General features: G+C 45.0%; 10 protein-coding genes across 10 annotated transcripts; 7 read left to right on the top strand and 3 right to left on the bottom strand.

Annotated features, from left to right (window-relative positions):
- The first annotated feature begins 79 nt into the window (after nucleotides 1–79).
- F5Y00DRAFT_227241 (EXS-domain-containing protein) lies at nucleotides 80–1,883 on the top strand. The gene is made up of 2 exons (XM_048006455.1): nucleotides 80–345; nucleotides 429–1,883. Exons 1-2 carry the CDS (start codon nucleotides 255–257, stop codon nucleotides 1,583–1,585), a joined length of 1,248 nt encoding a protein of 415 aa, XP_047868584.1. The 5' UTR covers nucleotides 80–254; the 3' UTR covers nucleotides 1,586–1,883.
- Nucleotides 1,884–2,265: 382 nt separating this feature from the next.
- F5Y00DRAFT_177377 (glycosyltransferase family 15 protein) lies at nucleotides 2,266–4,004 on the bottom strand. The gene is made up of 3 exons (XM_048004949.1): nucleotides 3,255–4,004; nucleotides 2,727–3,165; nucleotides 2,266–2,658 (listed from the first exon to the last, which is right to left on the bottom strand). Exons 1-3 carry the CDS (start codon nucleotides 3,764–3,766, stop codon nucleotides 2,353–2,355), a joined length of 1,257 nt encoding a protein of 418 aa, XP_047868583.1. The 5' UTR covers nucleotides 3,767–4,004; the 3' UTR covers nucleotides 2,266–2,352.
- Nucleotides 4,005–4,956: 952 nt separating this feature from the next.
- Nucleotides 4,957–5,947, top strand: F5Y00DRAFT_227237 (cytochrome b5). Its single transcript, XM_048006454.1, has 2 exons — nucleotides 4,957–5,091; nucleotides 5,151–5,947. Exons 1-2 carry the CDS (start codon nucleotides 5,033–5,035, stop codon nucleotides 5,602–5,604), a joined length of 513 nt encoding a protein of 170 aa, XP_047868582.1. The 5' UTR covers nucleotides 4,957–5,032; the 3' UTR covers nucleotides 5,605–5,947.
- A 385-nt stretch (nucleotides 5,948–6,332) lies between these two features.
- On the top strand, nucleotides 6,333–7,318 carry F5Y00DRAFT_273198 (uncharacterized protein; the record flags this gene model as incomplete). The annotated part of the gene is made up of 4 exons (XM_048013131.1): nucleotides 6,333–6,509; nucleotides 6,622–6,767; nucleotides 6,838–7,177; nucleotides 7,241–7,318. 4 exons carry the CDS (start codon nucleotides 6,333–6,335, stop codon nucleotides 7,316–7,318), a joined length of 741 nt encoding a protein of 246 aa, XP_047868581.1.
- Nucleotides 7,319–8,125: 807 nt separating this feature from the next.
- On the top strand, nucleotides 8,126–10,349 carry F5Y00DRAFT_227234 (S-adenosyl-L-methionine-dependent methyltransferase). The gene is made up of 9 exons (XM_048006453.1): nucleotides 8,126–8,659; nucleotides 8,741–8,796; nucleotides 8,885–9,025; nucleotides 9,075–9,141; nucleotides 9,190–9,217; nucleotides 9,270–9,282; nucleotides 9,341–9,773; nucleotides 9,831–9,915; nucleotides 9,983–10,349. Exons 1-9 carry the CDS (start codon nucleotides 8,381–8,383, stop codon nucleotides 10,138–10,140), a joined length of 1,260 nt encoding a protein of 419 aa, XP_047868580.1. The 5' UTR covers nucleotides 8,126–8,380; the 3' UTR covers nucleotides 10,141–10,349.
- A 177-nt stretch (nucleotides 10,350–10,526) lies between these two features.
- On the bottom strand, nucleotides 10,527–11,367 carry F5Y00DRAFT_227233 (uncharacterized protein). The gene has a single exon (XM_048006452.1). The coding sequence runs from the start codon at nucleotides 11,212–11,214 to the stop codon at nucleotides 10,720–10,722; it is 495 nt and encodes a 164-aa protein (XP_047868579.1). The 5' UTR covers nucleotides 11,215–11,367; the 3' UTR covers nucleotides 10,527–10,719.
- Nucleotides 11,368–15,534: 4,167 nt separating this feature from the next.
- Nucleotides 15,535–17,393, top strand: F5Y00DRAFT_258499 (MFS transporter; the record flags this gene model as incomplete). Its single annotated transcript, XM_048010716.1, has 7 exons — nucleotides 15,535–15,711; nucleotides 15,771–15,975; nucleotides 16,028–16,131; nucleotides 16,182–16,354; nucleotides 16,406–16,893; nucleotides 16,973–17,115; nucleotides 17,223–17,393. 7 exons carry the CDS (start codon nucleotides 15,535–15,537, stop codon nucleotides 17,391–17,393), a joined length of 1,461 nt encoding a protein of 486 aa, XP_047868578.1.
- A 770-nt stretch (nucleotides 17,394–18,163) lies between these two features.
- Nucleotides 18,164–19,645, top strand: F5Y00DRAFT_177311 (enolase C-terminal domain-like protein). Its single transcript, XM_048004948.1, has 4 exons — nucleotides 18,164–18,424; nucleotides 18,488–18,597; nucleotides 18,652–18,763; nucleotides 18,812–19,645. Exons 1-4 carry the CDS (start codon nucleotides 18,249–18,251, stop codon nucleotides 19,557–19,559), a joined length of 1,146 nt encoding a protein of 381 aa, XP_047868577.1. The 5' UTR covers nucleotides 18,164–18,248; the 3' UTR covers nucleotides 19,560–19,645.
- Nucleotides 19,646–20,427: 782 nt separating this feature from the next.
- F5Y00DRAFT_258497 (uncharacterized protein) lies at nucleotides 20,428–22,700 on the bottom strand (the record flags this gene model as incomplete). The annotated part of the gene is made up of 9 exons (XM_048010715.1): nucleotides 20,428–20,734; nucleotides 20,810–20,827; nucleotides 20,975–21,379; nucleotides 21,483–21,529; nucleotides 21,583–21,686; nucleotides 21,801–21,908; nucleotides 21,965–22,052; nucleotides 22,180–22,261; nucleotides 22,318–22,700. The coding sequence occupies 9 exons, from the start codon at nucleotides 22,698–22,700 to the stop codon at nucleotides 20,428–20,430; spliced, it is 1,542 nt and encodes a 513-aa protein (XP_047868576.1).
- Nucleotides 22,701–23,497: 797 nt separating this feature from the next.
- On the top strand, nucleotides 23,498–26,252 carry F5Y00DRAFT_227230 (P-loop containing nucleoside triphosphate hydrolase protein). The gene is made up of 6 exons (XM_048006451.1): nucleotides 23,498–23,749; nucleotides 23,998–24,155; nucleotides 24,348–24,404; nucleotides 24,461–24,581; nucleotides 24,640–25,626; nucleotides 25,684–26,252. The coding sequence occupies exons 1-6, from the start codon at nucleotides 23,678–23,680 to the stop codon at nucleotides 25,945–25,947; spliced, it is 1,659 nt and encodes a 552-aa protein (XP_047868575.1). The 5' UTR covers nucleotides 23,498–23,677; the 3' UTR covers nucleotides 25,948–26,252.
- Nucleotides 26,253–26,317: the final 65 nt, after the last annotated feature.

Raw genomic sequence — 26,317 nt, 5'->3', positions numbered from 1 at the left:
CATGTACCTACTAGGTGACGCGCCAAGGTGACGTCGCCAATATACTAGGTTACATAATTTCAATTAAAAAAACAAAAAAGAAAACGGTAATTGGTATCTGGCATGTACGAATATCCGACCCTTATCTATTAACAATTGACAGAACACCGTCCCACCCCACGAACGAGATACATATTCACGACTTCGAGATCTAACCAATTCGAATTCGTTACGAAGCAGGGTCTCGATGCTAGGTTCTCGGAGTCGGCAGCGCCATGGACGGTGATCCAGCAGTCGAACCGGAGCTCGACTCCTTCAGCTTGACGTTTCCCTTGCCGTACCGCGTCGCCTTCATAATCGTACTAGGTGCGTTGCGTATTCCCCCCCTTCCCTCCCTCCATCGTATGTATTCTCCGCCAATTCGACAACTAACTAACATCCGCAAACAGCGGTCTGGGCTTGGGGCATCAACCTGCACTACCTATACCTATCCGGCATCGACGTGCCCTCGCTGATCCGGTACCCGGGCCGGTCCTCGCCGCACCACCCGACGCACCACCTGTCCACCTACCGCCTCGCCACCGTGCTCTCCGCCGTCTTCGCCTTCGCCCTGCTCGTCTTCTGGGCCTTTACCCACCGCGACCCGGACCTGGTGCTAGCCTGGGACTGGCTCCCGCTGCTGTACCTCGCCGTGCTCATCGGCATCCTCGTCTTCGCGCCCTTCTTCAAGTCGCTATCGCACGGCGGGCGCGCGCGCCTACGCGCCACGCTCCGCCGTATTAGCGTCGGCGGGCTCGCCGAGGCCAAGGATGGCAAGTTTGGCGATATTCTGCTGGCTGATGTGCTGACGAGCTACGCCAAGGTCTTCGCGGACTTGTACGTTGCGCTATGTATGCTCTTCCGGAGCGAAGGCAGCGCGACTGCGCGTCCGGACCGAGGTTGCGGAGGCACTTTCATGGTGCCGCTTGTCATGGCGGTGCCTTCGCTTATCCGTCTGCGCCAGTGCCTCATCGAGTACGGCCGAGTACGGCGCGGGCGTATCACCGAGTCCACGGGCTGGGGCGGCCAGCATCTGGCCAACGCGCTCAAGTATTTCACCGCGTTCCCCGTCATCATCTTCAGCACGTTACAGCGGAACTCTACAGGCGGGCAACCTCCGCCCATTGGTTACTACCGGGCGTGGATTGTAGCCTGCGTCGTCAACTCTTTGTATAGTTTCTACTGGGACGTAGCTAAGGATTGGGACTTAACACTATTCGACGCAAAAGCGAGGAACGCGCCGGACTTGACGGCGTTCGGCCTACGGCGGCGTCTGCATGTCGGGCCACCGGCGTTGTACTACGCCGTCATTGCGATGGATCTGGTGCTGCGGTGCACGTGGAGTTTAAAGCTAAGCCCGCATCTAGGTCGGATGGCTGACTGGGAGGGATCCATCTTCGTGATTGAGTTGCTCGAAGTTTTCCGTCGATGGGTGTGGATATTCTTCCGTGTCGAGACCGAATGGATTCGTAATACGAACGTCGCCGGTCCTGGTGTTGACGACGTCCTACTTCCAGACTACCACAATAACAATATCCAAGGCCCCAGGTACCAAGATGACGACTAGGAGTGGAGCATCGAGCGAGGGTGGTCACGATAGAGGATTAGAAGAGAAGTCTATTGAAATATATTAGAAGGGGTACTACGGAGGGATGTCTTCACGTTATAAGAATCATGAGAATAGAATAGGGGGTGTGTATATCTGTTCTATATATGCTCACGTGTCGGCGTCATAATTGCATAGCAGGCGTTGTTTGTTAGACTAGGTACGGTCAAGCAGGCTGTTGATTACCAGCTAATATAATCTTTGGAAGCGTACCTAAAGTATATATATAGTAAACCTCCCTGGGGCTATTATTGACGGATTTTCTAGATGTAAATGTAAATAGGTACCTGTTAACCCACTAAATATTTATCTTTAAAGACTATGTACGTTCATTGCACGGCATATGACGAGTTCCACAACGGGGTTATGTCAGCTTTCTACCAAACATCGTTGCTCAATATCGATGCATTGCATTTCTTTAAGCTACTGGTTTCAATTATTCGTTTTGAATTCATCAGATGCGCACATGCGACTACCTACAGTTCGGTAGGCTATAAAACAACTGCCCCGTGGTATCCAGTTCTTCCCGTCCCTTTTTCCCATGCGATGGTTTGATATAAGTACACGTACGCCAAAAGCACCGCAAGCGCCAAGGCTATGCTCTTCCCAGTTACATATCCAATGCGACTAGTGACCCAGTGGAAATTCGAGAGGAAGAAGTAACAATAGATATAGACAGCCAGAATGCTAATCCCAGCAACCGTCGACGGCCGCCACGGTATTCTATACTATAGAAACGACGCGAACCACGGCCGTTTTACGGTAGTAGGCTGCTTTAGTTTATTCAGACAGTACGAGCCATAATTCCTCGGCGATGGCCCGGGACACTCGCAACGGCACCCGATACCGTTATCTTCCTCCGCCGCCCACGTTCCGCTCCCCAATAGCTGTGACTCGGGGAGTTGTCCGCCTGGCGCGTTGGCCGGACATTGATATAGGAGAGCATGTCGATATCCGAAATCCTCGAAATGGTGTACCTTTCGCGGATCTGCAAGCATTGCTATGGCAAGAGAGTGCACTGCCGCATCACCCCACTATGACACTGTTAGTTTGATTGTCTTGAATTTAGTATTAATATCAAAGATTCCATTGTACCACTCACCCGCTCAAAGTAAAAGCCTCCCTTCTTATCTAGATAGTCGAAGAGGTCCTGGTACGCCCTTGTTCGGAAGAAATCCATATCGGCGATCTCGAAGTTGCTCCAGTAGTGGCACAGACTCCACCCATCACCATACGCATCGCGATTCGGCAGCCAGCTCATGAATCGCCGGAATGGGTACGGCATCCATGAAGCTGATACCGTAGCCTTCCAGAGGCTAGTCGTGGGAATACCCATCATCTCCTTCCAGTCGGCGATCGAGCGGTATAAACCCGGGCACGACTTTCCCACTTCCCATAACGCAATCGTAAACCCGTAGACCTTTTTATGTCGTGCCATCTGTACAAAGGGATCGTACGTAATCGCGCAGGTAAAATCGACGTCGGGTTCGAGCCGCCAATACCACTTGTACTTCTTCAGCACATCGAGCTGATAAAATTTGCTTTTAAGGTTCGTCAGTTCGGATGGTTGTTATAAATGCGCCATACGCTACGTCCGTAACCCTCCTCTCTGCATGGGACGAAAACTTACCCCGAATAAAAGCGACACATATGGTGGTACCCTTCTTCCCCAGCATGCGGAATACCCCTTTCTCCTTGCTCCTTAATATTTAGCTTCGCCGCATCTATATCTACACCTTCGGGGAACGTCCATTGCGCCTGCGGTATAACATCAAAGGTGGCTAGTCCTCGGGCAGTTTTATTTAGAACCTCTATGAAGTCGGGATCCCATTTCTCATCGTTTAGGAATACGTAAGGATAGTTGAACCACCTGTTGAATTGCTGTTCTATCGAGGTAACCGTCCTGTTGGCCTTCTCTAGTTCATTATTCCGCGCAAGCATTACTAAGGCCGCATTTTCTCGTTTTGCGCTGACGTCGGGCTCCTGGCACGAGGTGAAAAAGGGTGCATCGAGCTCGCTCGCCGGTCGTGGCACGCTATATTGCCATTGGTGTACGACAACTTCGAAAATAAAAGGCCCAGCGACAGTAAGTACCAGCCAAAGTGGCAGTCGTCGTGCGGGACGGATAATCCGTCGTAACATGGTACGGGTTCTGTCCTCGTGCCCTTCTCAGATCATGGTCCAGGTGTGTTTTCCTGCAAATTCGAGGAAAACGTCGGGGAAATGATATCGATAGCTAGGATGGGATCGATTGGACTATGACAAATGATAAATTAAAATAATGCAGGGGGACGAGAGAAAGGGGAGAAGGGTCCTCAGCATGTAAAAAGACCGTGTAAAAGAAGGCAGCAAAAAGGCAATAAAATCCACAGGCGCGCCTGATAAAGTCTGCAAGCTGTGATTTTCCAACTTTCCAACCGATTAGGACTGATTACCTCCAGGCTGCAGGCTGCAGGTTGCAGGCTCGGGGTTAAGCCTCTGCGGCACAGAAAGCTGAGAGGTGCCAGGAAGATGGACTGGCTGGCTTAGATGCTGGATGAATGGCAGATGGCAATTGGTAGTGAGGCTGAGCCGCAACAAAATTGGATGGGGATGCAACACAAAGCGTGGAGAATTAAGTAAAAATAGGAGAAATCCTTCATTTTAATGAGCCACGGTCCTTATATTATGGTCTTATGGTTTTGTCACCAAAATCCAATTGTCGGTGAGTGATAGTAGATGGGATTTGCCCACCGTCAGCGTTAGTACTACATTCTCTTTTTTGTTGCGAATTTGAATGTTGTCGAGGTTTTGGTTTGAATTGGTTTTTGTTTGGTTTGGTTTGGTTTCTCTCGCCTTGTGTGAGATTCCAATGTTGAATGGAAGGCATTGAATACATTGGTGTATGTACTACCTAGGTACCTATCTACATGCACTTTAGCTTGCGTACCTCACGTATGTACCTACCTCCTAAAGTACCTCCTACCTCTAAATGAGGTATGCAACTTCCAAGGTCGGTATTCAAAGTGCGATACAATCGCGATTGCCTACAGGACGAACTGATTAGTACGGTACCTAAAACTTTATGTAGGTACATAGCCTAGCCTAAGGTATTGTACATGTCTAAAATGCTTGCAATATCCGTAAGGCAGTAGTACATACCTACAAATACCCCAAGTACTTGATGACTAACGCTATGATCCGAAAGTTCAAGCAGACTTCGGATGATACCTGGAAGCCGAGCCCAAGCCATGTGCGGAATACCCGGACTCCGATTGATACGTAAGGAGGTATGCAGCCCCCACCTTTGCCGAACTGCCCGCGATTTAACTCTAGCTTACCTTTAATAAACTGTAAACCCATCTTTCAACATAACATCACTCTTATAGCTCTATCAGAGGTCAAACATATCTATTGATTTAAAACCCAATGGACTTCGTCAACCACCGTGTGGCCCAAGAGGCCGCTAAAGACCCCTCTGAGATCTAGTATGTCCCTACTACCACTTTATTTATCACCGGAATCCAAGCTAACAAAGCTATCGCAGCACCGGCCTCGTCACGCCACTCAATGTCATCCTCCTCCTCATCACCCTGTACACGACGTACCTACTCTATAAGCCCTCCCCTCCGGTATCCTTTCCGCGCGAGCCGCCTGCCATCGTCTTCCGGACCTTCACCCCACGCACCCTGCTACACTTCAACGGAGAGGACGGCAAGCCGGTGTACCTAGCGGTGCGCGGCCGCGTCTTCGACGTCACGAGCGGCCGTAACTTCTACGGTCCCGGTGGCCCCTACGAGAACTTCGCCGGTCGCGATGCTTCGCGCGGCCTTGCGTTCCATAGCTTCGACGAGGAGATGCTGACTAAGGACCTCGATGGACCTCTGGATAAACTCGAGGGCCTTGGACCCGAGGAGTGGGAGAGCTTGCAGGGCTGGGAAGAGAGATTCAACAGCAAGTACATGGTTGTTGGAAAACTGGTTGCTGCGGCTGATGCGTAAAACGGTCTCGACGAACCCGCCGAGGGTACATCGGATAGGATGAATTATGGTAATGTTCTGAAGCGCTTGGTCTTTTATTTACGGCTAGTATTGGCTGCTATTACTATCTACTGATGGAGAATAAAGGATTTTTATCTACGAAGGCGCTCGATTGAGACCCAGTCCATGCGGATATTAATTTACTTTAATCATTTGCATGCATCGAAAGCTGCTGCATTTCTTAATATGTATTATGGTAAATCATAAGATCCGACGTCTTGTTATAAGGCAATTCTATTTTGTAAGGCGATATAATCGTTAGCCAGTATTCTTCGACTCGTGTGCAATAGAATTCTCTTTTCCGGTTGTATTCCATATTTGAGTTCCGTCAACGTAATTGGATATAACGTAAAAGGTAGGTACCTTAGGTGTTCGTTGGATTCTAGTCTTATGGCTGTTACACTGTAAGTTATCCACCGCCAGATGTACGTTAGTATGTTAGTCTGCAATAGATGTTTGCTTGTTGCCTCGTTCTTCGCGCCCGGCAATTCTCATACCTCCAATAGTCTCTTTCCTGGCCAGTTTTACTACCTTGATGCGTTTCCACCGCCCACGATTCCAAGGCAGAAAAGAAGTTGGAAACACACGTACTATATCTCAACAGAACTAGGTACTGCCTTCGTCCAGAGATATCCTCTCCTATTAGTACTTTCTACTTGAAGAAAAATACGACTTAAGTCATGTTTACCATGGCATCTTTGCTTGTTCTTATCATACTGTCCCTCATTTCGCAGGCAGCTACCTACCCTACGGGGGCTACCAATGTTGGCACTTCAAACTTTACGTCTCTTACCGATGGCTTCTGGTCTACAAATCTTCCGAATGATACTGTCGTATTCAACAATGTGACAGCAGGCGATGAACGTGTAAGTTGGCTGAACAGCTGACCCCTATTCCATCCAATTTTATACTACCCCTTTAGCATGTCACTACACTTCCCTTTCTTAAATTACAGCAAATTCTAATAAAACCAACCAGTTCAACGAGCATTGGCAATACGACAATCTTGATGAATGCAAATGGGTCATGAGCTATATCCCCGTCGTCAGTTCCGAGTGCACAGAGTATTGCGAGGCCGATACCTACAACTGGGGCAAAAAATACCACCGCCTCCGCTACCATATGTAAGATGCCATGATAGTCCCATGTTTTCCATAAAAGCTTCCAATACTAACACTCCCTAAATCAATTTAGCAAGCTTTCCGGGAATGGCCAAAGCCCCCACATCTGGTGTGACAACTTCAAGGCGAGAATGATGCGCAACTGTGCTGTCCGGGAACCCGACTTCTTCAACTGCAATACCGGCAGAGCTCCGGCGTTACCCGGGCTTGATAGCTGGGCTGCCACACCCGCTGGAGTTGTGGCAATGCCCGGAATCAACCTCAGATTCGACTTCAGCCCAGATTGGAACCCTCGTGATGCACAACACGACTGTGTCAGATCGGCTATCCGTGAAGCAACTTGCGCCGGGACGGTGTTCACCAACGGTCTCAGATGCATTCCTGTGTTGTATAAGTCTCCGAATGCTGGTGCTGTAAGTGGAAGATCCTTGCGCATAAGCAATGTCTTGATACTGACCTTGCAATATTATCTTCAGGCCGAGTTTGACGAGTCATACGTACCACCTAATTCACGATGTCTTTATAACTATGAGGTTCCGGAAGAGGCAACATGAACGAGGCTAGCGGAATAATAAAGTGATCGTATCCAAATTGATCACTATGCTTGCTGTAGTTAGGTACCTATGAATGCTATTCTCAGGTAATGGTTCAATGCAGTTTTCCTTTTGCGATATCTTATGCCGGACAATGAATTAATAATGAATGACCTAACACAATAGCAATTCAACGTAGATTAATCCATCGATCCTAATTATAAATAAAATACTGTAGAGTAAGAGGTATATATTGAGTACCTAAAACAATTACCTAGAGTTAGTGAAACCCATTCATAGGAATAGTATATGTTGACCGTATAAGGGGGTAATTTCTAGTATTTTATCACCTCTCGATGTTGTTAAGGATCATCGTTAATACGAGAGATGTTGTCGTGATATGTGGTTACAATTTTCAATATCTATGCCCAGGGGTGAATTCCCACGGATGAAGCCAATAGATTGAGACCCCTTATATTAACTCCCGTAAATGTCTTATCTTTTTCATAGCGTGCCAGATTCCTAATTTTAATGACTTCAAAAGGCAAGCAGTATGAATAATTTCCATGTTGCCTATTTGGAAATTAGTTGTTAGCTATATCTGTGGCCTCGTTGGTGATCTAATGTGATATGAATCATGGGCTGATACGAGGAAATTGTATTCCCAGTTATATGCAGTTAGTTATATGGAGCTACACCAACCTAATAACCTTCGCAAAACTCCGCGGTCCAATTAGGAGCCACCCGCCTGCGATTCTCTTAGACTATTTAGCCGGCTAACTGTAGATATCAAAATGTCATCGATTTTCATAGTAAGACGATTCCACGTGATCGGATGTAATTACCTATAACAACATCTCTATACCAAATAGGTAGGTAATAGGTAGGTACGTGTTGGTGTTCTTTATTTAGGTAGTTGTTCACCAATAGGTTGGTCTGGACTTGGCTAGCGACTGAACATTCGATGTCGACTAGTTTCTGATTTATGCAGTTGGTGTATTGTCCCATCCCGATTCCCGAATCTGAATCCTATTTGTAAAATCCACGGCGCTATTTAAACCATCCACTCCTCCTCATTTTCGGATGCATTCGAAGTTATCAGGATATTTATCTAAGGTCTTCGATCACTCTCATAACATGGCCAATCACGACGAGCCCACGCCCGCGCCTGTCACTGCCTCTCCCACTGCTTCTCCCGCCGCTGCTGATGCTCCCATGTCTCTGAAGCCAGCGGCGACGACTTCAGATGAACAAACTACAGTTAGAAAAACTACATCGGCTGGGTCCGCTAGCCCTACGGAACGCCCAACGCCTTATATAGTACCAGGATGGACAGATGAGCCAATTGAGGCTGCTCCACATGTAAGAAGATCCGACATATTCAAGGTCACCAGTTTTAAGGAGAGTTGTAGCGCATACAGTTGACTAATAATTATCTATAAGGAGGAGGGTGTTGATGATTATGATGATGCGGATTCTGCTCTAGGAGAAGGTGATAAGTAAGAAATGCCATTTCTTAATAAGGATGCTATGTCGAAGCTGGTATAATCACAATGGGATAAAAACAAGTCTAACAAGAAGCGATAGTGCGAGTTCGACAGCATCCCTGACTGAAAGTATTCTCGAATATCGCACACTCAACGGTCGTACGTATAATAGCGGCAAGCATGGAGCTGATAAGTACTGGGGGCCCAACGATGAGCGGCAAAATGAAGCTATGGACATGAAGTGAGCCTCAATAATCTGAAGCGACTTGAATCTTCTAATAACTCCTCAGCCATCATTTCATGACCCTTTGTCTCGGCGGCAATCTTTTCCTGGCACCTCTAAAGAATGATATAGAAGTGAGCATACAGATCTGTCTTAGCAAGACTTAAGCTAAAACTCTACAGCTAGTACTTGATATCGGTACTGGAACAGGTGAATTAACCCTCAAACTTAAACCTTGGCTCATTGCTGACCAACTTTTCAGGGTTATGGCCAATGTAATCAAATCGTACTATGTCATATCGTAGGTATTCGGAAAAACTAACAAGGCCGTAGTGATATGGGAGACGAATACCCGAACTGTCAGATTATTGGAACGGATTTATCACCGATCCAACCAACCTGGTGCCCACCTAACGTCAAATTCGAAATCGACGACCTGGAGAAAGAATGGACATATGCCCCTAACAGCTTCGACTATATACATATCCGGTACATGGTAGGCAGCGTGTCGGATTGGCCGAAGTTATTCAGGCAAGCATTCAAAGCGCTCAAACCCGGCGGATGGATCGAGAGCTTCGAAGTCGAGGCCGACTACCGTAGCGACGATGGCACCTTAAAACCCGACTCGGCTATGATTATGTGGCGTGACTTGTTTACCGAAGGCGGCAAGAAGCTAGGCCTCTCGTTTACTCTTCTCTCGGATGATGTTCAGAGGAAAGGGATTGAAGACGCTGGTTTCGTAGACTTGACGGTCAAGGATATTAAGGTGCGTGGTTTAACATTGCTGAGTTTAGGCCATCCAGCTTTTCTAATCATATCATAGGTACCTATGGGTCCTTGGCCGGCAGATCCGAAGTTGAAGGAGATTGGACAATGGGCTCAATATACTCTTGAGCAGGACCTAGAGGGTGAGTGACCTCTTCCTACTTGGCTACCCGTCTGGCAAACCCGTTAGAAACTAACGTATCCTCATAGGTTTCGTCATGTTTATGTGGAACACGGTCCTAGGCCGCTCCTTAGAGGAAATGCAAGTATTCCTCGCGGCTTTCCGTAAGGAATTACGGTCCAGCAGGACGATTCACGCATATCTGCCACAGCGAGTTGTGTATGCGCGAAAGCCAGAGGCTGCGTAGATAAACTCTCGGGAACAATGATTGATGAAGCAACTTTATGACAATATCTTGTATATTTATCTGATAATAGCGTTGGAAATTCTTACAAAAAAGCGGATGATGCTCAAAATTTTCAACTGGTAATAGCTTTAACGATACTTTGGTATGTACAAGACTTAGTTAACTTACATAGAAACTATCTGTAGTCATAAATAGCACGTGGTCTGTTGCTTTTCTCTTTCAGTTGCTGGAGAGCCTATTAGGGTAGGTATATGATATATCTATCGTATAGTTTGCTTATAGAGATCCCTGTTTCCGTTCGGTTCTCCGAAGTATGGCTCGGACTACGGAGTTACTTGGACCACCTAAAATAACTATCACCTTATAATCATCTCAGACCTTTCATAATTATAGCTTTTAGAGCCGATAAGTTAGGAGGTAGGTAGCTAAGGTACCTATATATACTCTTTCAACTTTCTAATAACTACATACAGTAAGAGTTTAGTATTTAAGTCTTTTCTCTATCCAGTTACCCACTCTCTCTCCAGGTATATCTCCGGAATTAGTAGATGTTTCTCATGGTTATTCCAAATGAATATTTCAACTGGTGACTAAAGTGTTCATCACACTTATACCTCCCAATACTACAATCAATCCCCAATGAATAACTCTAGTTTCGGATCTCCGCGTGCTATCGCTCGTTGACGGTCCGGCAGCACCGTTTGCAAACTGTACGAAGAAATTATTTGTTAAGCCCGCAGGCGTGCATATCGTCCCTGCAGCACAGTCCATCACGGCGCTCCACTGTCCAGCCGCGCAGCGTTGCCACTGGTTTGTAAGGCAGTTCCATTGACCCTCGGACCCTTCACACGATGATCCCTCTGACATTTGCCGTTTCTCAATCGTGGCGTTGCCATATCCATTTCTGGAGTTTCTTATTTCCGGCTGGTGTGTAAAATCCGAAACTGACGGCAGTGGCTTCGTGGGTGATGCTAACGCTAGCGGCGATGCGAGGACTAACGGCGTTAACAAGTGTAACATGATCATGGGTAATAAGATCATTATGGATCTGGTGTATCTTTCTCGAGAAGGCATCGTGATGCGGAGGAGGCAAGTAAGGGATTCGAAGGCGAGATCACTGTTCTATAATGGTGTGTTTGGAACTATGAATATGGATTGAGCATTATATAAAATATCTATAGCTTCTGTTTCTACGGAATTGTTGCGATTGCTTTTATACGCTTTGCCGTTGTGCTTGTTCACCGCTGTATTACGTGGCTTCTAATCGGCACCGCTGCCCAATCCAAACGTGGGCGTATTCAATTGGCGAAGAAGCCTCTAAGAAATCTAATTGCGATAAATCTAATTTCGCTTTATCTAGGTTTTTAGAATGTAATTATGGATAAAAAGAGAATCGAATTTAAGTCTTCATGCGATCCCGACTGCGGTGCGCGCATAATATATTCACTTAACTACCATAGCGGAGGGGGGGGGTTACTCAAAACCATTTTAAAAATTCAAAACGTTCTATATATTAGGACTATTTTATAAAGAGTTTTCGTTTTTAACGTTAAAATTGTTCTAATATTAAAACCGTTTTATAAAATAAAACGTTCTTAAATTTAAAACTTTTAATTGATTTAATTTTTAATATAAATAAGGCTAAAATTAAAAAATTTTAAAAAAATAAAATAATTAATCTTTAAACTTAAAACTTACGCGTTTATATAATTTTATACCTTATAATAAAATATAAGGTTTAAGGTTTAAACGTTTAAATTAATGAAACGAAATAATTAATCTTATCAAATTATTTCAAAAATTTAATTAATTTTTACCTTTATAAACTTTACTTTTAAAAAAATAAAATTTTAACTTAAAAAAAAAAAAAATTTTTTTTAAAATTTTTTTTAATAAAAATAATTTTAAAATTTAAGAATACTTTTTTAAATAAAACAGTTTTAATTAAATAAAACGGTTTTAATTAAATAATATTTAAAAAACGGGTTAAGGTTTTATTTTACCTGAAATCTAACCAATTAAAAACTTTAAAATTTAAAAACGTTTTATTTTATAAAATGGTTCCAATATTAGAACGGTTTCGCGAAACCTCCTTCCTCCGGTATAGTACCTAACCTAACCTTAGGTACTTACTATTGGAGAAATATTAACGAGGCTAAATGAATTCACTGGGTAGAGGTAGCTATTGGTCCTTCACATGATGAGGATATACTTCGTATTGATTCCAAATAGAACAATCTTAATAGATATCTCTTTGTGAATCGCCTAGACCCGGCTCTGGATCTAGTTTATTGCGTTGCTTTCTTCCGGAGAAGCGAAGTGCTCCTTTGGATGTTGTACTATTGACGGTGGAAGTCTGACGCCTGAGCTAGACGCCAGTGATACCGGCACACATATGCAGACACCAGATACGGACATTTGTATGTGTTAGATCATACAACAACTACCTAAGACATAATAAATTAGAGAAGCCTACCTCACAGCATTGTTAGTTGAGGCAGGAATGTGGCAGGTTAGAATTCAGTCATTATCTAGTCTGGTGGTACGGAGCCCGTCGAGTCATCGTTGTGGCTAGAAGTATTACCCCCAACGAGCTCGGCAGCGTTTATTCTAGATAGACTTTCCATGAATTACATATGCAGCTGAGATTATAGGTAATTTAATATTAAACTAGACTATTAGGAGGTGCCTGCTTATGAAGATTATTTTCGTGACTATAAACAGCATAATGGCTCGTTCTTTGACTACCATCTCTTAGCCTTGACTTGGGCATTAAAACGATTGGACTACACCAGATTGCTGCTGCTTGAGGGCCAGTAGATCATTAACCTATAAGTTGATATTAACTCTAAGTTTCATTTATTTTCCTACGTGCACACACCGGCCTGGTACCTCTCTGCTTTGATCGTCGACGATTTGGAAAATAGGCATCTCCATGGTCCCTCTTAGCCACTAGCTGGCTTGTAATCCCAACTTGGGAGAATGAATAAGAAAGTTAAATAGTATTGATTTACCTCATATGTTTACACTGAGACCGTTGCTGACATTTGCCGTCTCATCCCCACCGGACCGGACCGCCTTTTGTAGTACAAGGGCCGTTTTACGGTGGGACCGGGCAATTTTTCCTCAAACGGAGCCGCCGAAAACATGGGGCACATATTGGTACTGCGCTGAAAAACGCCGGGTTTCATCCGCTTACACCTCCCTTAGGTTTTTGTTTACCCTTGCCATGACTTGTTGCTGTCTAGTGTTAACTAGTATGCCGGTATTATATTGTGAGCCAATACCGATCCACCCTCAATAGCATGGGGTCCTCACTCTTGACCCTTGTCGACGATACTGGCTCTTCCCCGTGCTTTTTTACCTATTAGACAGACCCTTTGGGAGCAAATAGCTGCGATGTCTAATTCGGCGTGGGATATACCTGCCCGCCATTCGGAATCTCATTGATTCTCAATCTCTGTCTCATGAACATGTTTGGACTATACAGGGATTTATCCTAGACATACCATACACGCCCTGCACATGCAGACACTGCCACTCATTACTGTCACTACCTAACGGTTTTCTGATCTATGTAGGTAGGTATGTTTCTGCGCTAGGACCCCAACTAAGTGCGCTGCAAATAGATATGGCTTTGACCTGCTCACCAGGCACTTATTTATATGGTATTACGGCTTGATTCTGATTAGAGCCCTCACTGTCGGTGTCACGAGGTGGAACTAAACAGCATGGAAACAACTTCGTTGTTCCGCCAGGAACTCCAACCTATCTGGCGAGCCCATGGCTCGTATATACATACATGTTCTTTGTTCTAGATGTCTCATCTAGAATCCTGACACAGGCTGTAAGTAGACGTTGCTTCGCTGGGCCTATAAACAACATTCGCTACCTAATAATGATCTTGAAATGTACTCGAAGAAGCTTTGTAAGGAAAATATGAACCCACGTGTTGAATTGTGCGTGCTAAATGGGGTAGACCGGCGCACTCTTGAATAGGGGTTAGGGGTTGGGGGGGGGTCAGGAATGCGTTACGGCTCCACTCGGCTGCCCCTGAGCACCAGTTCTCGCTGGCAAAAACCACACAGTCCTTCCATTCCTTTCATAGCAACGCTTCATCAAGTAATTGGATCTTAGCTGTAAAGTTAGGTAAAAACATATTATTATCCACCAGTAATCCAGCAGCGTGCGAATGCCAAGGGGCTGGTAACGGAGCCTTGATTCCAGGGGGACATCCACGCTTGAAAATGGGTTGAATACGTTACGCAGCAGACTTATCTCTGGGGTAAACGACTGTATGTCATTTGCTTACTCGCCTCAAGTCATATAAGGGCAAATGCTTATTTTATTCCACCCATGAAAATGGGAGGGCTACCGTGAGGATTCAGACGATATTAGGAACCCCTCTATGTTTTAAGTACTTAATAGCGGTATTGTAATGCAATTCGTGAAATACACCGTGCATCTAGGTAGTAGAGAGAGGAATACTAGTCAAGCTAGCAAGATTAAGAGTAAAATAGTCCTTTGGTTCTCGCCTTCAGTCTTGAACGGGTAGTAGGTAAGTGTCTGTCCATCATGCATAGATTAACATCTCCCATATATCCTTCGATCGCCGATTTAGATGAGAGTTGAGACGTAATCGGAGCCTATTGCTACCCTGCCCACCTATACAAAGATACGCATATTTGTTGCACAACAGCATACTAATCATGATCTTAGAATGAAACGTAGCACATATTGGGCCTTAATTTTTATTAAGCATCGCGCTTTGAACTTCATCGGCAACTATACGTCGCTCCGGGCGGGTAAAGAGAAGTAAACGTATTTTTCTGGTTTGGTATTTCAAAAGCTAATCAATTGGTTTCGGTGTTTTCGCAATGAGGATATCTGGACCGGATGTCACATCCACGACGCTGTGTAATTACCGAAGAGTGCCTCTTTTCCACTTCCGCGTCTCACAAGTATACGGCATAGGAGCACGCATGATTTCTAACTATAGGGTGCATTGGGATGGATATAATGTTCAAATAACTCATATCCTTAGATCCAATTGGATCTTCCCGGCCCTTGCCGTTTTGAAGCCCATTCGTTAGGTATGAGGTAGAAATTGACGAAGCGGAATGAGGTCAATACATTGTCGTGATACCTGAGAGTAGGGGCCAAGGCGAGCGATTCGGCTTGCTGCTCTTGGACCTTTTGGGTTTCTAAGCTTCAGTGCATGGACTTACAGATTTGTGCCTAAGCGCTTATTCTAGTGTATTACTTATAGGGGGTACGCATCATGAGGCTCATACTAGCCTTCAGTCAGAATCACTGAATCTATCAACTTTATCACTGCTCTGGATATATTCAATTCCATCAAATCCGTCGTTATTAAGGGCGTTTCTTAGCAATATGGAGCATCCTTCAAACGCAAACAGCGATAAGGGTGGGGGGCTCGAGCATATCGAGCCGGTAACAGATGAAGTTTCATTGGAAAGAGCCAATGTGAAGACCGACGACTTTGGCGGAAATATTGATAGTGATGTAGCGGAAAAGAGACTCGTCAGGAAGTTGGATCTATATATTCTTGTAAGGTGGTGTTCTCACAGTCTCCTCGCTCAAGTTACTGATTGTTAATCTTGTGATAGCCTGTTCCTTGGTTCATGCTCTTCTTCAACTTCCTGGATCGAAGTACGATAGTGAATGGCAAGCTCGACGGGTTGGACAAGCAGTTACATATGAAAGGATATCAGTATAACACCTGCGTAGCAATATTCTCCGTTGGCTATATAGCGGGACAGGTCCCGTCCAATATTATTATAAACCGGGTTCGTCCGTCATATTTCATGGCCGGTATGTCATACTATAAACATGTACATGACACGAAATAATGTTGTTTGTATAGGGTTCATGACAGCGTGGTCCATCACGACTCTATGCACGTTCTTAGTGCGCGACTATAAGACGATGTTAGTCGCACGCTTGGTACTTGGCATCGTGGAATCGCCGGTAAGAATTCCTAACCTCGTTGGATCCTTGATAACTTATTGGATATAAAGTTCTTACCCGGAATGCTATATATGCTGAGCATATTCTACACAAGGAAAGAGATTGCCACACGGATATCGATATTTCACACAGGCCAGATGGCAGCAAGTGCTTTTTCTGGGCTGATCGCCGCCCCTATCTTTACGAAATTAGGGGGAGTCTGTGGTCTTGCTGGATGGCAATGGTAAAGAGTTGTAACCCGCTCATAAAATTGCATTTGAACTGATTTGTATAGGTTATATATCATTCAGGGGTCGTTCTCGACAGTAGTCGCCATAGTCGGGTTCTTTTTCTTGCCAGACAGCCCACTTAAGCACAGGTGGCTGACTCCAGAAGAGCGACAGTTAGCCCATGACCGTATTATTAAGGACACTACAGAAAAACGTGAAGGTACTACGAGTGTTATGAAGGGTTTCAAAGAAGCTGTGCTTGATTATAGGACCTGGTTATTGTGTCTGGCGTATAACTTTGATATCTCTAGTCATGGTTTTCGGAGCTTCCTACCAACTGTCGTCAAAAACCTCGGCTTGGACAGAACCATGGCCCTCGTTCTTACCTGCCCTCCTTATATCATCGGCGCTCTGGTCTCGATTATCGTTAGCTGGTCTAGCGGTCGCTTCGACGAGCGAACATGGCACATCACACTTTCAAACGCAGTCGGAATCATCGGATATGCCATTAGCATGGCAACACTTAATACTGCGGCTCGCTATGCGGGAATCAGTACGTAACACTAGGAGCACCCTTTTATAAATCCTTTAAAAGTCCAAAGATAAGTTATGGCTAATTTATTCGCTTAAAGTGCTCTTTGTGGGAGCTTCCTATGGTATGAATAATATCATATTAGGGTGGGCAAGCTCGATATTAGGCCAGTCAGACGAGAAAAGAGCTGTTGCGATTGCTATGTGTACTATGTCTGGCGATATAGGCTCGGTTTATACTCCTGTCAGTACTATACCCCTTTTATTTTACCTAGAAGAACATAATTATGCTCATACGCGTCGCTTTAATGAGCACCGTATCTGCAAATACAATGCTAATCATTTTCATAGTACCTGTGGCCGGATTCAGATGCGCCGCAATTTATCAAGGCTATGTCAGCATCTATTGGTTTCTCAACAGGAGTCATTATCTGTGCTTGGCTGTTGCGAACTATGCTCATGAGGACGAATAAGAGGATACGACAGGATGGCCCATCCGTTTCAAACTTTTATGTGTATTGAGTCAGGTCTTCCCGCTGGATCTTCGAAGGGCGCTATTTATTCACTCTATGATTCATAGGTGGTCGTTTTCATTGTTGCTGTGCTACTGCTACTGGCCTAGGTCATTTTAAATTACATTCGATGTCCAATGTCAAGCGAAGTTGGCATGACATGGATCTTAATAACTTCAAACCGAAAGCTAGAAATAGCAATAAAGACCTTGTTTAAACCTCCATAGTTAAATTTTCTATAGCCAAGCTTGTTGCAGCCATTTTATCACATTACCCATAACTACCTAAACCGAAGCGTATTGACCGGAATAGTTACCTTATTTTTAGTCAAGTGAACATTCTTGACATTTAGTTAGTTCTCACCGTTTTGGTTTCTCTGTATCTATTTTTTAAAGTTGGACCTCACCCCCTTTTTTATACAACCATAGGTCAAGAACACCAGCCCTATTAGCTTACCTAAGATTTGGTAATACCACCGAGACATTAATGATGAAGGTAGGTAACCAACAGTCACGTTAACATTATCCCTTAGTCTATCCCTTACCACATAAATACCTCGTTAACCGTTTCAGAAAATTTGCTTAGTCCTTTAGGCTCGATTAGTGAACTACCCAAGTGGATTCTTCATAACTGGAGCTACTATCATCAATCAGGCCATATTATGACAAATTAGGAAATGACTCTTATGTGGGCGACTACGTTATTGGGCAGCAACCCCACGTACCCCAGGTTGCCCCCCTCTGAGGAGACGGTTCTTTATACCCCTCATCCATTATAACTCTTAGTAAAGGCGGCTAGAATGTCTTAACCCTATTTTCATAGTTAGAGATTAAAACGTATAGACGCGGGATTTCTCGAAGGTATAATGGGAAAGATAAACAAGATCGAGTATTTTCGGCTGCCACCGCGTTGGTTATTCGTCAAAATTGTGGATGACACAGGTTGTTATGGATGGGGTGAAGCTTCCTTAGAGGGACATACGCAAGCCGTGGAAGGTTGTCTTGATGCCTGGGCGGAAAAGTATATAGGATACGAAGCTGAGTAAGTCATTAAACCTACCCTTTGAGATTTTTATCATATCGCAATTGCTGACTAGACACCAAGTGACATCGAGCACATATGGCAGTTGTCGTATCGTGGAGGCTTTTACCGAGGGGGGCCCGTTCTCATGAGTGCCTTGAGCGGAATAGATATTGCGCTATGGGATATGAAAGGTACGAAACACCCTGAGAATGTGTTGGGGGTGTAGAGCGCTAAAGGATCCTTAGCTAGGAAACTGAACGTTCCAATCTATCAGTTGCTAGGTGGAAAAGTCCGAGATAAACTGCGCGTATACGCATGGATAGGGGGTGACCGCCCAAGTGATGTGGAGACGCAAGCGTAAGTATCACCCCGTTCGAATTATACCTCGATTCTAAATTCAGTCAGAAACGTCCGTAAAGCCCAAGGATTTAACGCGGTCAAAATGAACGGTACCGAAGATCTCGGATGGCTAGACTCTCCCCGTAAACTCGATGAATGCGTGGAACGTGTTAAAGTAGTGAAGGCTTTGGGTCTCGATGTGGGGGTAGACTTTCACGGGCGAGTGCATAAGCCGATGGCCAAGCAACTAGTTGCCAAACTAGAGCCCTACGACCCCCTATTTGTCGAGGAGCCCTTGCTAAGTGAGAATATTGGCGGTATCAAGGACATTGCTGCTCGTACGCATTGCCCGATCGCGCTTGGCGAACGTCTTCACAACAGATGGGATGTGAGACCGTTCTTGGAATCCGGATGTGTCGATATATTGCAGCCAGATATTTGTCATGTTGGCGGGATATCTGAGATGCGCAGAATCGCTTCTGCGTGCGAGACATACGACGTTGCACTGGCTCCTCACTGCCCATTAGGACCAATCGCGTTAGCGGCAAACGTCCAGGTTAACGCAGCAACTTCGAACTTCGTGATCCAGGAGATGAGCCTTGGTATTCACTACAATGTTGGTGGGCAGGATCTGACAAGCTATACACTAAATCCCGAGGTTTGGAAGGTTACAGATGGGTATATTGACTTGATGAGCGGGCCAGGTCTTGGCATTGACATCGATGAGGTACAGGTACGGGCCTTATCAAAGGACTTCAAAGCGTGGGTAAGCCCAACATTCTCTGGTCCAGGGGGTGAATTAAGGGAGTGGTAATCGAAAACCTATTATGAAGGCCCTTGATAAGTTAGACTTAGAATAAAGCCGTATCCGTATAATATACCACACCTAATTACCAAGAACCCGATCTCATCCAAACAGATGTAGACTGTCAGTTAAGCACCTATTTATACGATATTATTACCGGACGTATATGTACATACCTTATACTTATTAGCCCATCAACTACTAGGACGGAATGCTACTTCGTGTCGTCTTGCCTGTCCCTAAACATCTATTTGCTGATCGAGAATTCCCAACACCCATCATCACCATCAGTCAAGTATGGAATTCGTATGCTCTCTAAACTTGACAATATAAATGATGAATGACTTGAGAAGTCCAATTTAGCCGGCCTGTTCGAATGCAACTATTTTCTATTGTTAGATGTAATTCGGCTGACAGCGGTCTCTACGACCCCTTATATTATATCATTCTTCGAAAGAAGAGTCTCACGTAATTTATTATGGTCTGGAAAGAAGGTTAACCAAAAACGAATATCACAACGATACTACCCAATAGAATTAAGCATAGAGGGCAAGTTTCATATGCATACCATTTAATATGTGATCTGGATCGGGTCAAAGAAGGCGTATAAAGGAATAACTTCTATGTCTCGAGGATAATAACGTATATTAATATATCCTTTCTCTATTTCCCGGAGGTATCCAATTTTTTTTTTCCAAAAACACATATAAACAATCGCCAGTCTCTGAAACCTGCAGCGACTTGGAGTGGTAAGATAGAACTAATTTAGTAAACAGGTTTAACGAGGGACCCATAAAAATATTTAAATACGAACCATATAATTATCTATACTTACAGATGATTTCATTACGGGTTCCAGGATGTACCGGGTATATAATTACCAGTCGAATCTTCGTCCGGGCAAATAATTACCAGACGTATCTTCGTCAGGTTCCGTGCTTCCATCATCGTCGTCATCGTCATTGTTATCGTCATTAGAATCATCATCTGGAGTTGACTCTACGTCCGAGTCTCCGCCCGGCGGCGGAGGTGGGTATGGACCGTTCGGTGGTTCGGTGGGAAGCTCGTACATAGCCGGGTCCCTAAACCAAAATGTTGTAAACTCGGGATCTATGTGGTTCCATCGTTGGTACGAGTGTAAATTGCTATTAGGCACCTCGTCTGCATCATCCTCGACCTGTACACTGTTAAGGTATTTTCTAGTTAGTAATTACAAGTTTCGATAGTTCGGGCGATATACAATTTTAGGGTTTACTTACAACGGTGGAATTATATACCTATTCAAAACATGTTAGCGTCAGTGATATATCTTTTATGTAAGTAGGTAGGTACTCGGATAACCCCGAAGGGTAAAGGAAGTGGAAGATATTATTTAGAACTTCTCGAGTGCGTGTCAAGCAATAAAGGAATCGGTGTTAACTTACTCATAAGGCATAAACTTCTTGGGTCTCGTCCACGATACGTCCAGAGCAGTGTAATATCCTGCGGGCTTGTTGCCGATACCTCGATATCGCCTGACCTTCCTCCGAGCTAGTGGCAACATTGTGTCTACAACCCATTCAGGAGTAGGGAGAAAATCAGAAAGTGGCCTATCATTGCCATCATCGTCTTGCACCGTTTCGTCTATCAAAGAGCCGTTGTCGGAACCAGGGAATTCAAAATTTGCAAGCAGCTCGATAAGCTCGTCCGAGTAAGGGGCGTAGGGAGCAGGTATGAAATTATTCACCGTACGCATGGGGCGTCTATTCGGCCTGTCAAGGTCGCTCTCATGCTCGTCGTAAGGTATATGTGTTTGAACCATTTTTCGAAGGCTCTCTCCCATGAAGTATCTAATATGTTAGCTAGTTTCACTTTAACACCCTAAGGCTATGGTTTAGGGATGTCGAGGTTCAAACAAACACCTATAGAATAATATGACTTACTATAATATACAAGTTAGCGACTTTAGCCGTGGAGGGGGAGAGGGGTTCGAGGGGTGCCTCGAGGAGTATGGTTCAGGGGCTTAGAGGAGGTGGGCTTATAAGGTACATACCATGTCTTCCCAATCGTGAACTATTCCGTCAGAGAAGATGCCATTCGATATCCAATTTTCGTCGTCATTCGCCAAATTACTCTCGCCAAAATCACCTACAGCAACTATAGTTCTAGGAGTCAGCGCCTTTATCTTTTTGGAATATTACTAGAATGACTAGAATTTTGGGCTATTACCCGGAAACAAAACATTTTCATGCTAAAAATAGAGGTACTTACTTTCGGGAAAAGCGTTAGTTTCTTGACCGGCACGTGGTTGCCGGCCTGAACGGCGTGGATGATAGTGAAGGAAAATGTTGTTGATAACCATGTCGCGGTGAGCAATAACTATGCATAGACGAATTAGTTGATAGAAATTTAGGGCGTATAAATTTGATACTTACATTCCCAATTTTCTTGTTCGCGATTACTACCTGGCGGCGCACCGAAGTGGAAGAATCGGATGGCTAGGGCGAGCCTCTCAGCTACGTGCTATAACATTGTAAGTTAGTTTTTGTATTATTCTTTTTGCAATACGATTAGGACTATTTCTGGGCACTGGGGAAAGGGCTGCAAGGTATTTAGTAATATTAGATATAGGTGGTAGGTAGGTACTTACCCAAACAAAATGCTCTGGTATTGGTATTCGGCGTTCAAAATACCTGTTGATCAGGTTTTCCAGAGTTCCGCCATTGTAGAACCTGTAGTAAATGGTTAAATTATATCAGATCTTCAAGAGGTTAGCTACAGAACTTACCTAAAATATAGAGAATAAACTGCGTTTTGACGGTCTTGTATCCGCTGCCAAGCGACCAATTCGATGAACGTTATTCTCTCGACTCCGTCAACCACGATAGGTTCCGGTAAGCGGCGGTGTGATAAATCTGGTGCAGTTGAAATCCGAAGTTCTAAAGGTATTCTCCCAGGCCATGGACCAGCATTATAAGTCTTATTGACGAGCATTTCCCCTGTGCCCCTAGATTGAACACATACCACTTTTTGGTTCAGGAGAGAACGAATGAATATCATACCGTCCCTAAAGATTCGAGGGTCCTTAGTCCATTGGTTGTCTTCTGAGAGTTCTTCGACTGGAACGATCACCCCAGGTTGATAGTATTTGACACCAGCCGGAGCCGACATGCTGAATTATATGATATAGATTCAAGGAAGTACTTAATATACTAGATAACTATTTTCTCTCTGTAGAGCATAGAAGAGACGTTGGTATATATATGAATCCTCATAGCTCTAGGAAGAGTTATCTATTGTTACTTGCGCGTTACACGCCAGAACATGAAAGAACCCTTTATCTACCAAAACTATGGCATTGTCCATAATAACTTAGCCTATTCTATTTCCTTATGAAACAGAGGCGGTGTTAACTAAACAATGCTTATGAATTTACCGTTATAATGACATTCTATCTTCATTATACCTAACCTATATAATTATCTTAAAGAAGGATAATTTAATCTTACGTGTTGGGATATACTTAGGTACTTTGTTTAATATATTTTGCTTTCTTACTAGCTTTTGTTCCTTTTACAAGGTGGTGAATCAAGTTTTTCATCTGGGACAGGTGATAGGTATAAGCGGAGCTTCGAACCCATCATAGAAGTCTCTATATTGTTTGCGTTAGCCTATATACCATAATTACTTTTACATTGTTTACCTAATTATTCTAATAGATATATGGCCATAGCGAGTTATATAATAGTAGACGCGTAACCTAGACTCTTTAGAAATACTCATAAGAGTCTAGTTACAACTAGTCAGCTAGTTAATAGTATACAACCTTGACAGAAATATTACCTAATACAAAAGCGGGCAAGTGGGGGAAAAGCACTGACCACGTTAGCTTCGATCACTCGCACAACTACATAATCGGGGCCTTTCGGGTCTAAGTAGCTGTTTTGTATGGCCCGTGCGTATTTTTTCTCTGCCACTTCGTTTTCTAGCGCCTCACCCAGTTCTTGCACTCCCTCTCAAAAAAAGTCTCCATTTGCAAAACCTCAATATCGACACCCGTCCTCCTTAATCTCCTCTCCCTCTCAATTGCAATCTGATTGCAATTGGTTTTTCCTTTTATTTCGGAGGACTAGATATCCCTCTTTAATATGTTTCGTAACGCCCTCAGACAGTCCACGCGCGCCGTGAGCGCAATCTCTGCCTCGGGTAGAGTCGTTGCGGTAGGTTAAATCCCGGTCCTGTCGAGTCCCCATCCCAATTCCATCCGAAAGGATATGCGATCGATCTCAATGCATCCTCGGAGCATATATGAAGCTTTACAAGAGCTTTTTATGGTATCCATGAGGGATATTGGAGGGATTATAGAGCTTGTAAAAGCTTCTCATCATATAACTGCGGCATACTCGCTCACCCACGTTGACATTTTCGGACTGTCGGCTAACTTTGACCGGGGCTGTTTTTTTTACAGACACGAAATGCCGCACCTGCCGCCTTCAACATCCAGGCCCGATCCTACGCCGATGCGAAAGCTGCACCCACAGAGGTCTCTTCCATTCTTGAGCAGAGAATTCGTGGTGTACAAGAGGAATCTAGCTTAGCTGAGACTGGTCGTGTCCTCTCCGTCGGGTACGTGTGGAGCCTTTGAAGCGAGATTTTTCAACCCGCCAACCCGCCGCAAATTATTCCTATATATCACCAACCAAACTACGGCCACGAGCGGTTCCTACCTTCTTGTCACCACTACTACCGAATATTTTCATATACGCATATCACCAATTGCACCAATTGAATCATGTTTGCTAACTAAGGTTCCTGCAGTGATGGTATCGCGCGTGTGCACGGTATGGCCAATGTCCAGGCCGAAGAGCTCGTCGAGTAGGTTTCCCCACTAGCTATAGGATGGAAGGCATGCAATTAACCATTGAGCATAGGTTCGCTTCCGGTGTGAAGGGAATGTGCATGAACTTGGAAGCTGGTCAAGTTGGTGTTGTGCTTTTCGGTTCTGACCGTCTCGTCAAGGAGGGTGAAACCGTTAAGCGTACCGGAGAAATTGTGAGTATTTTTATGATGCAAACCGATCGATCGAACAAGACGGTTTAACAATCCCTAGGTCGATGTCCCCGTCGGCCCGGAACTACTTGGTCGTGTCGTCGACGCTCTGGGTAACCCCATCGATGGCAAGGGCCCCCTCAACACCAAGGAGAAGCGCCGTGCTCAGCTCAAGGCCCCTGGTATCTTACCCCGACAATCCGTCAACCAGCCCGTCCAGACTGGACTCAAGTCCGTCGATGCCATGGTGCCCATTGGCCGTGGTCAGCGTGAGTTGATCATTGGTGATCGTCAGACCGGAAAGACTGCCGTCGCCCTCGACGCCATGCTCAACCAGAAGCGATGGAACAATTCTAACGACGAGACCAAGAAGCTCTACTGTATCTACGTCGCCGTTGGTCAGAAGCGATCTACTGTTGCCCAGCTCGTCAAGACCCTTGAGGAGAACGACGCCATGAAGTACTCCATCATCGTCGCTGCTACTGCTTCCGAAGCCGCTCCTCTGCAGTATATTGCTCCTTTCACCGGTGCCTCGATCGGCGAGTGGTTCCGTGACAACGGCAAGCACTCCCTCGTTATCTACGACGATCTGTCCAAGCAAGCCGTCGCTTACCGTCAAATGTCCCTTCTTCTTCGTCGTCCCCCCGGACGTGAGGCTTACCCCGGTGACGTTTTCTACCTCCACTCCCGTCTGCTGGAGCGTGCTGCCAAGATGAACGACAAGCTCGGTGGTGGTTCCATGACTGCTCTGCCCATCATTGAGACCCAGGGTGGTGATGTCTCTGCCTACATTCCCACCAACGTCATTTCCATTACCGACGGCCAGATCTTCTTGGAGGCTGAACTTTTCTACAAGGGTATCCGACCTGCGATCAACGTCGGTCTGTCTGTGTCTCGTGTCGGTTCCGCTGCCCAGCTTAAGGCCATGAAGCAAGTTGCTGGTTCGCTCAAGCTTTTCTTGGCCCAGTACCGTGAAGTCGCTGCTTTCGCCCAGTTCGGTTCCGATCTGGATGCCGCTACCAAGCAGACCCTTAGCCGTGGTGAACGTGTAAGTGTTTGAAAGTTTGGATTTTATATGGAATTTAACTAATTTATCTACGTGCAGTTGACGGAGCTTCTCAAGCAGAAGCAATACTCCCCCATGGCCGTCAACGAGATGGTTCCCCTTATCTTCGCCGGTGTCAACGGTTACCTCGACCAAGTACCCGTGAACAAGGTTCTACAGTGGGAGACCGATTTCTTGGCTCACCTGAAGACGAGCGAGTCTGACCTGCTCGCTACCATCGACAAGGAGGGTGCTATCAGCAAGGACCTCGAGCAAAGATTAAGGGACGTCGTTTCCGCTTTCACCAAGAGCTTTCTTGCTTAAATGAATCATGAGATGTCAAGCGGGAGGGGAACTATCTATACCTTAAGGGCCTTTGATGGCGGATCATGTTTCGTTTAGAGAGGTACATTATTTAAGGGTGCCGATTAGTGAGGATACGGGTTAGAGCTGGAATCACTCCATCTCCAAACCCCTGTAAAATAGAGCCAAAAACTCAAGAGCACTCGATTCCTTTGTCTTGAAACTTGTCCTAAGCTATTTTTACGTCCCCTATAAAATATTCCAGAGGTAAAAACTAAGATCCCAAGGTTGCAATAAGCTAGAGTCCCGAAGTGGTCCCTGGTGACATCATAGGTTCCGTATCGAACATCGTGGTTTGATCATAGGTACATGTAGTATTTGGGCATGCGAT

This window comes from Daldinia vernicosa (assembly GCF_022497035.1).
Source record: "Daldinia vernicosa strain CBS 139.73 unplaced genomic scaffold F5Y00scaffold_6, whole genome shotgun sequence".
NCBI classification, from domain to species: domain Eukaryota; kingdom Fungi; phylum Ascomycota; class Sordariomycetes; order Xylariales; family Hypoxylaceae; genus Daldinia; species Daldinia vernicosa.
Note: the sequence above shows the minus strand (reverse complement) of the source record. Positions and strands in the feature narration are given on the sequence as shown.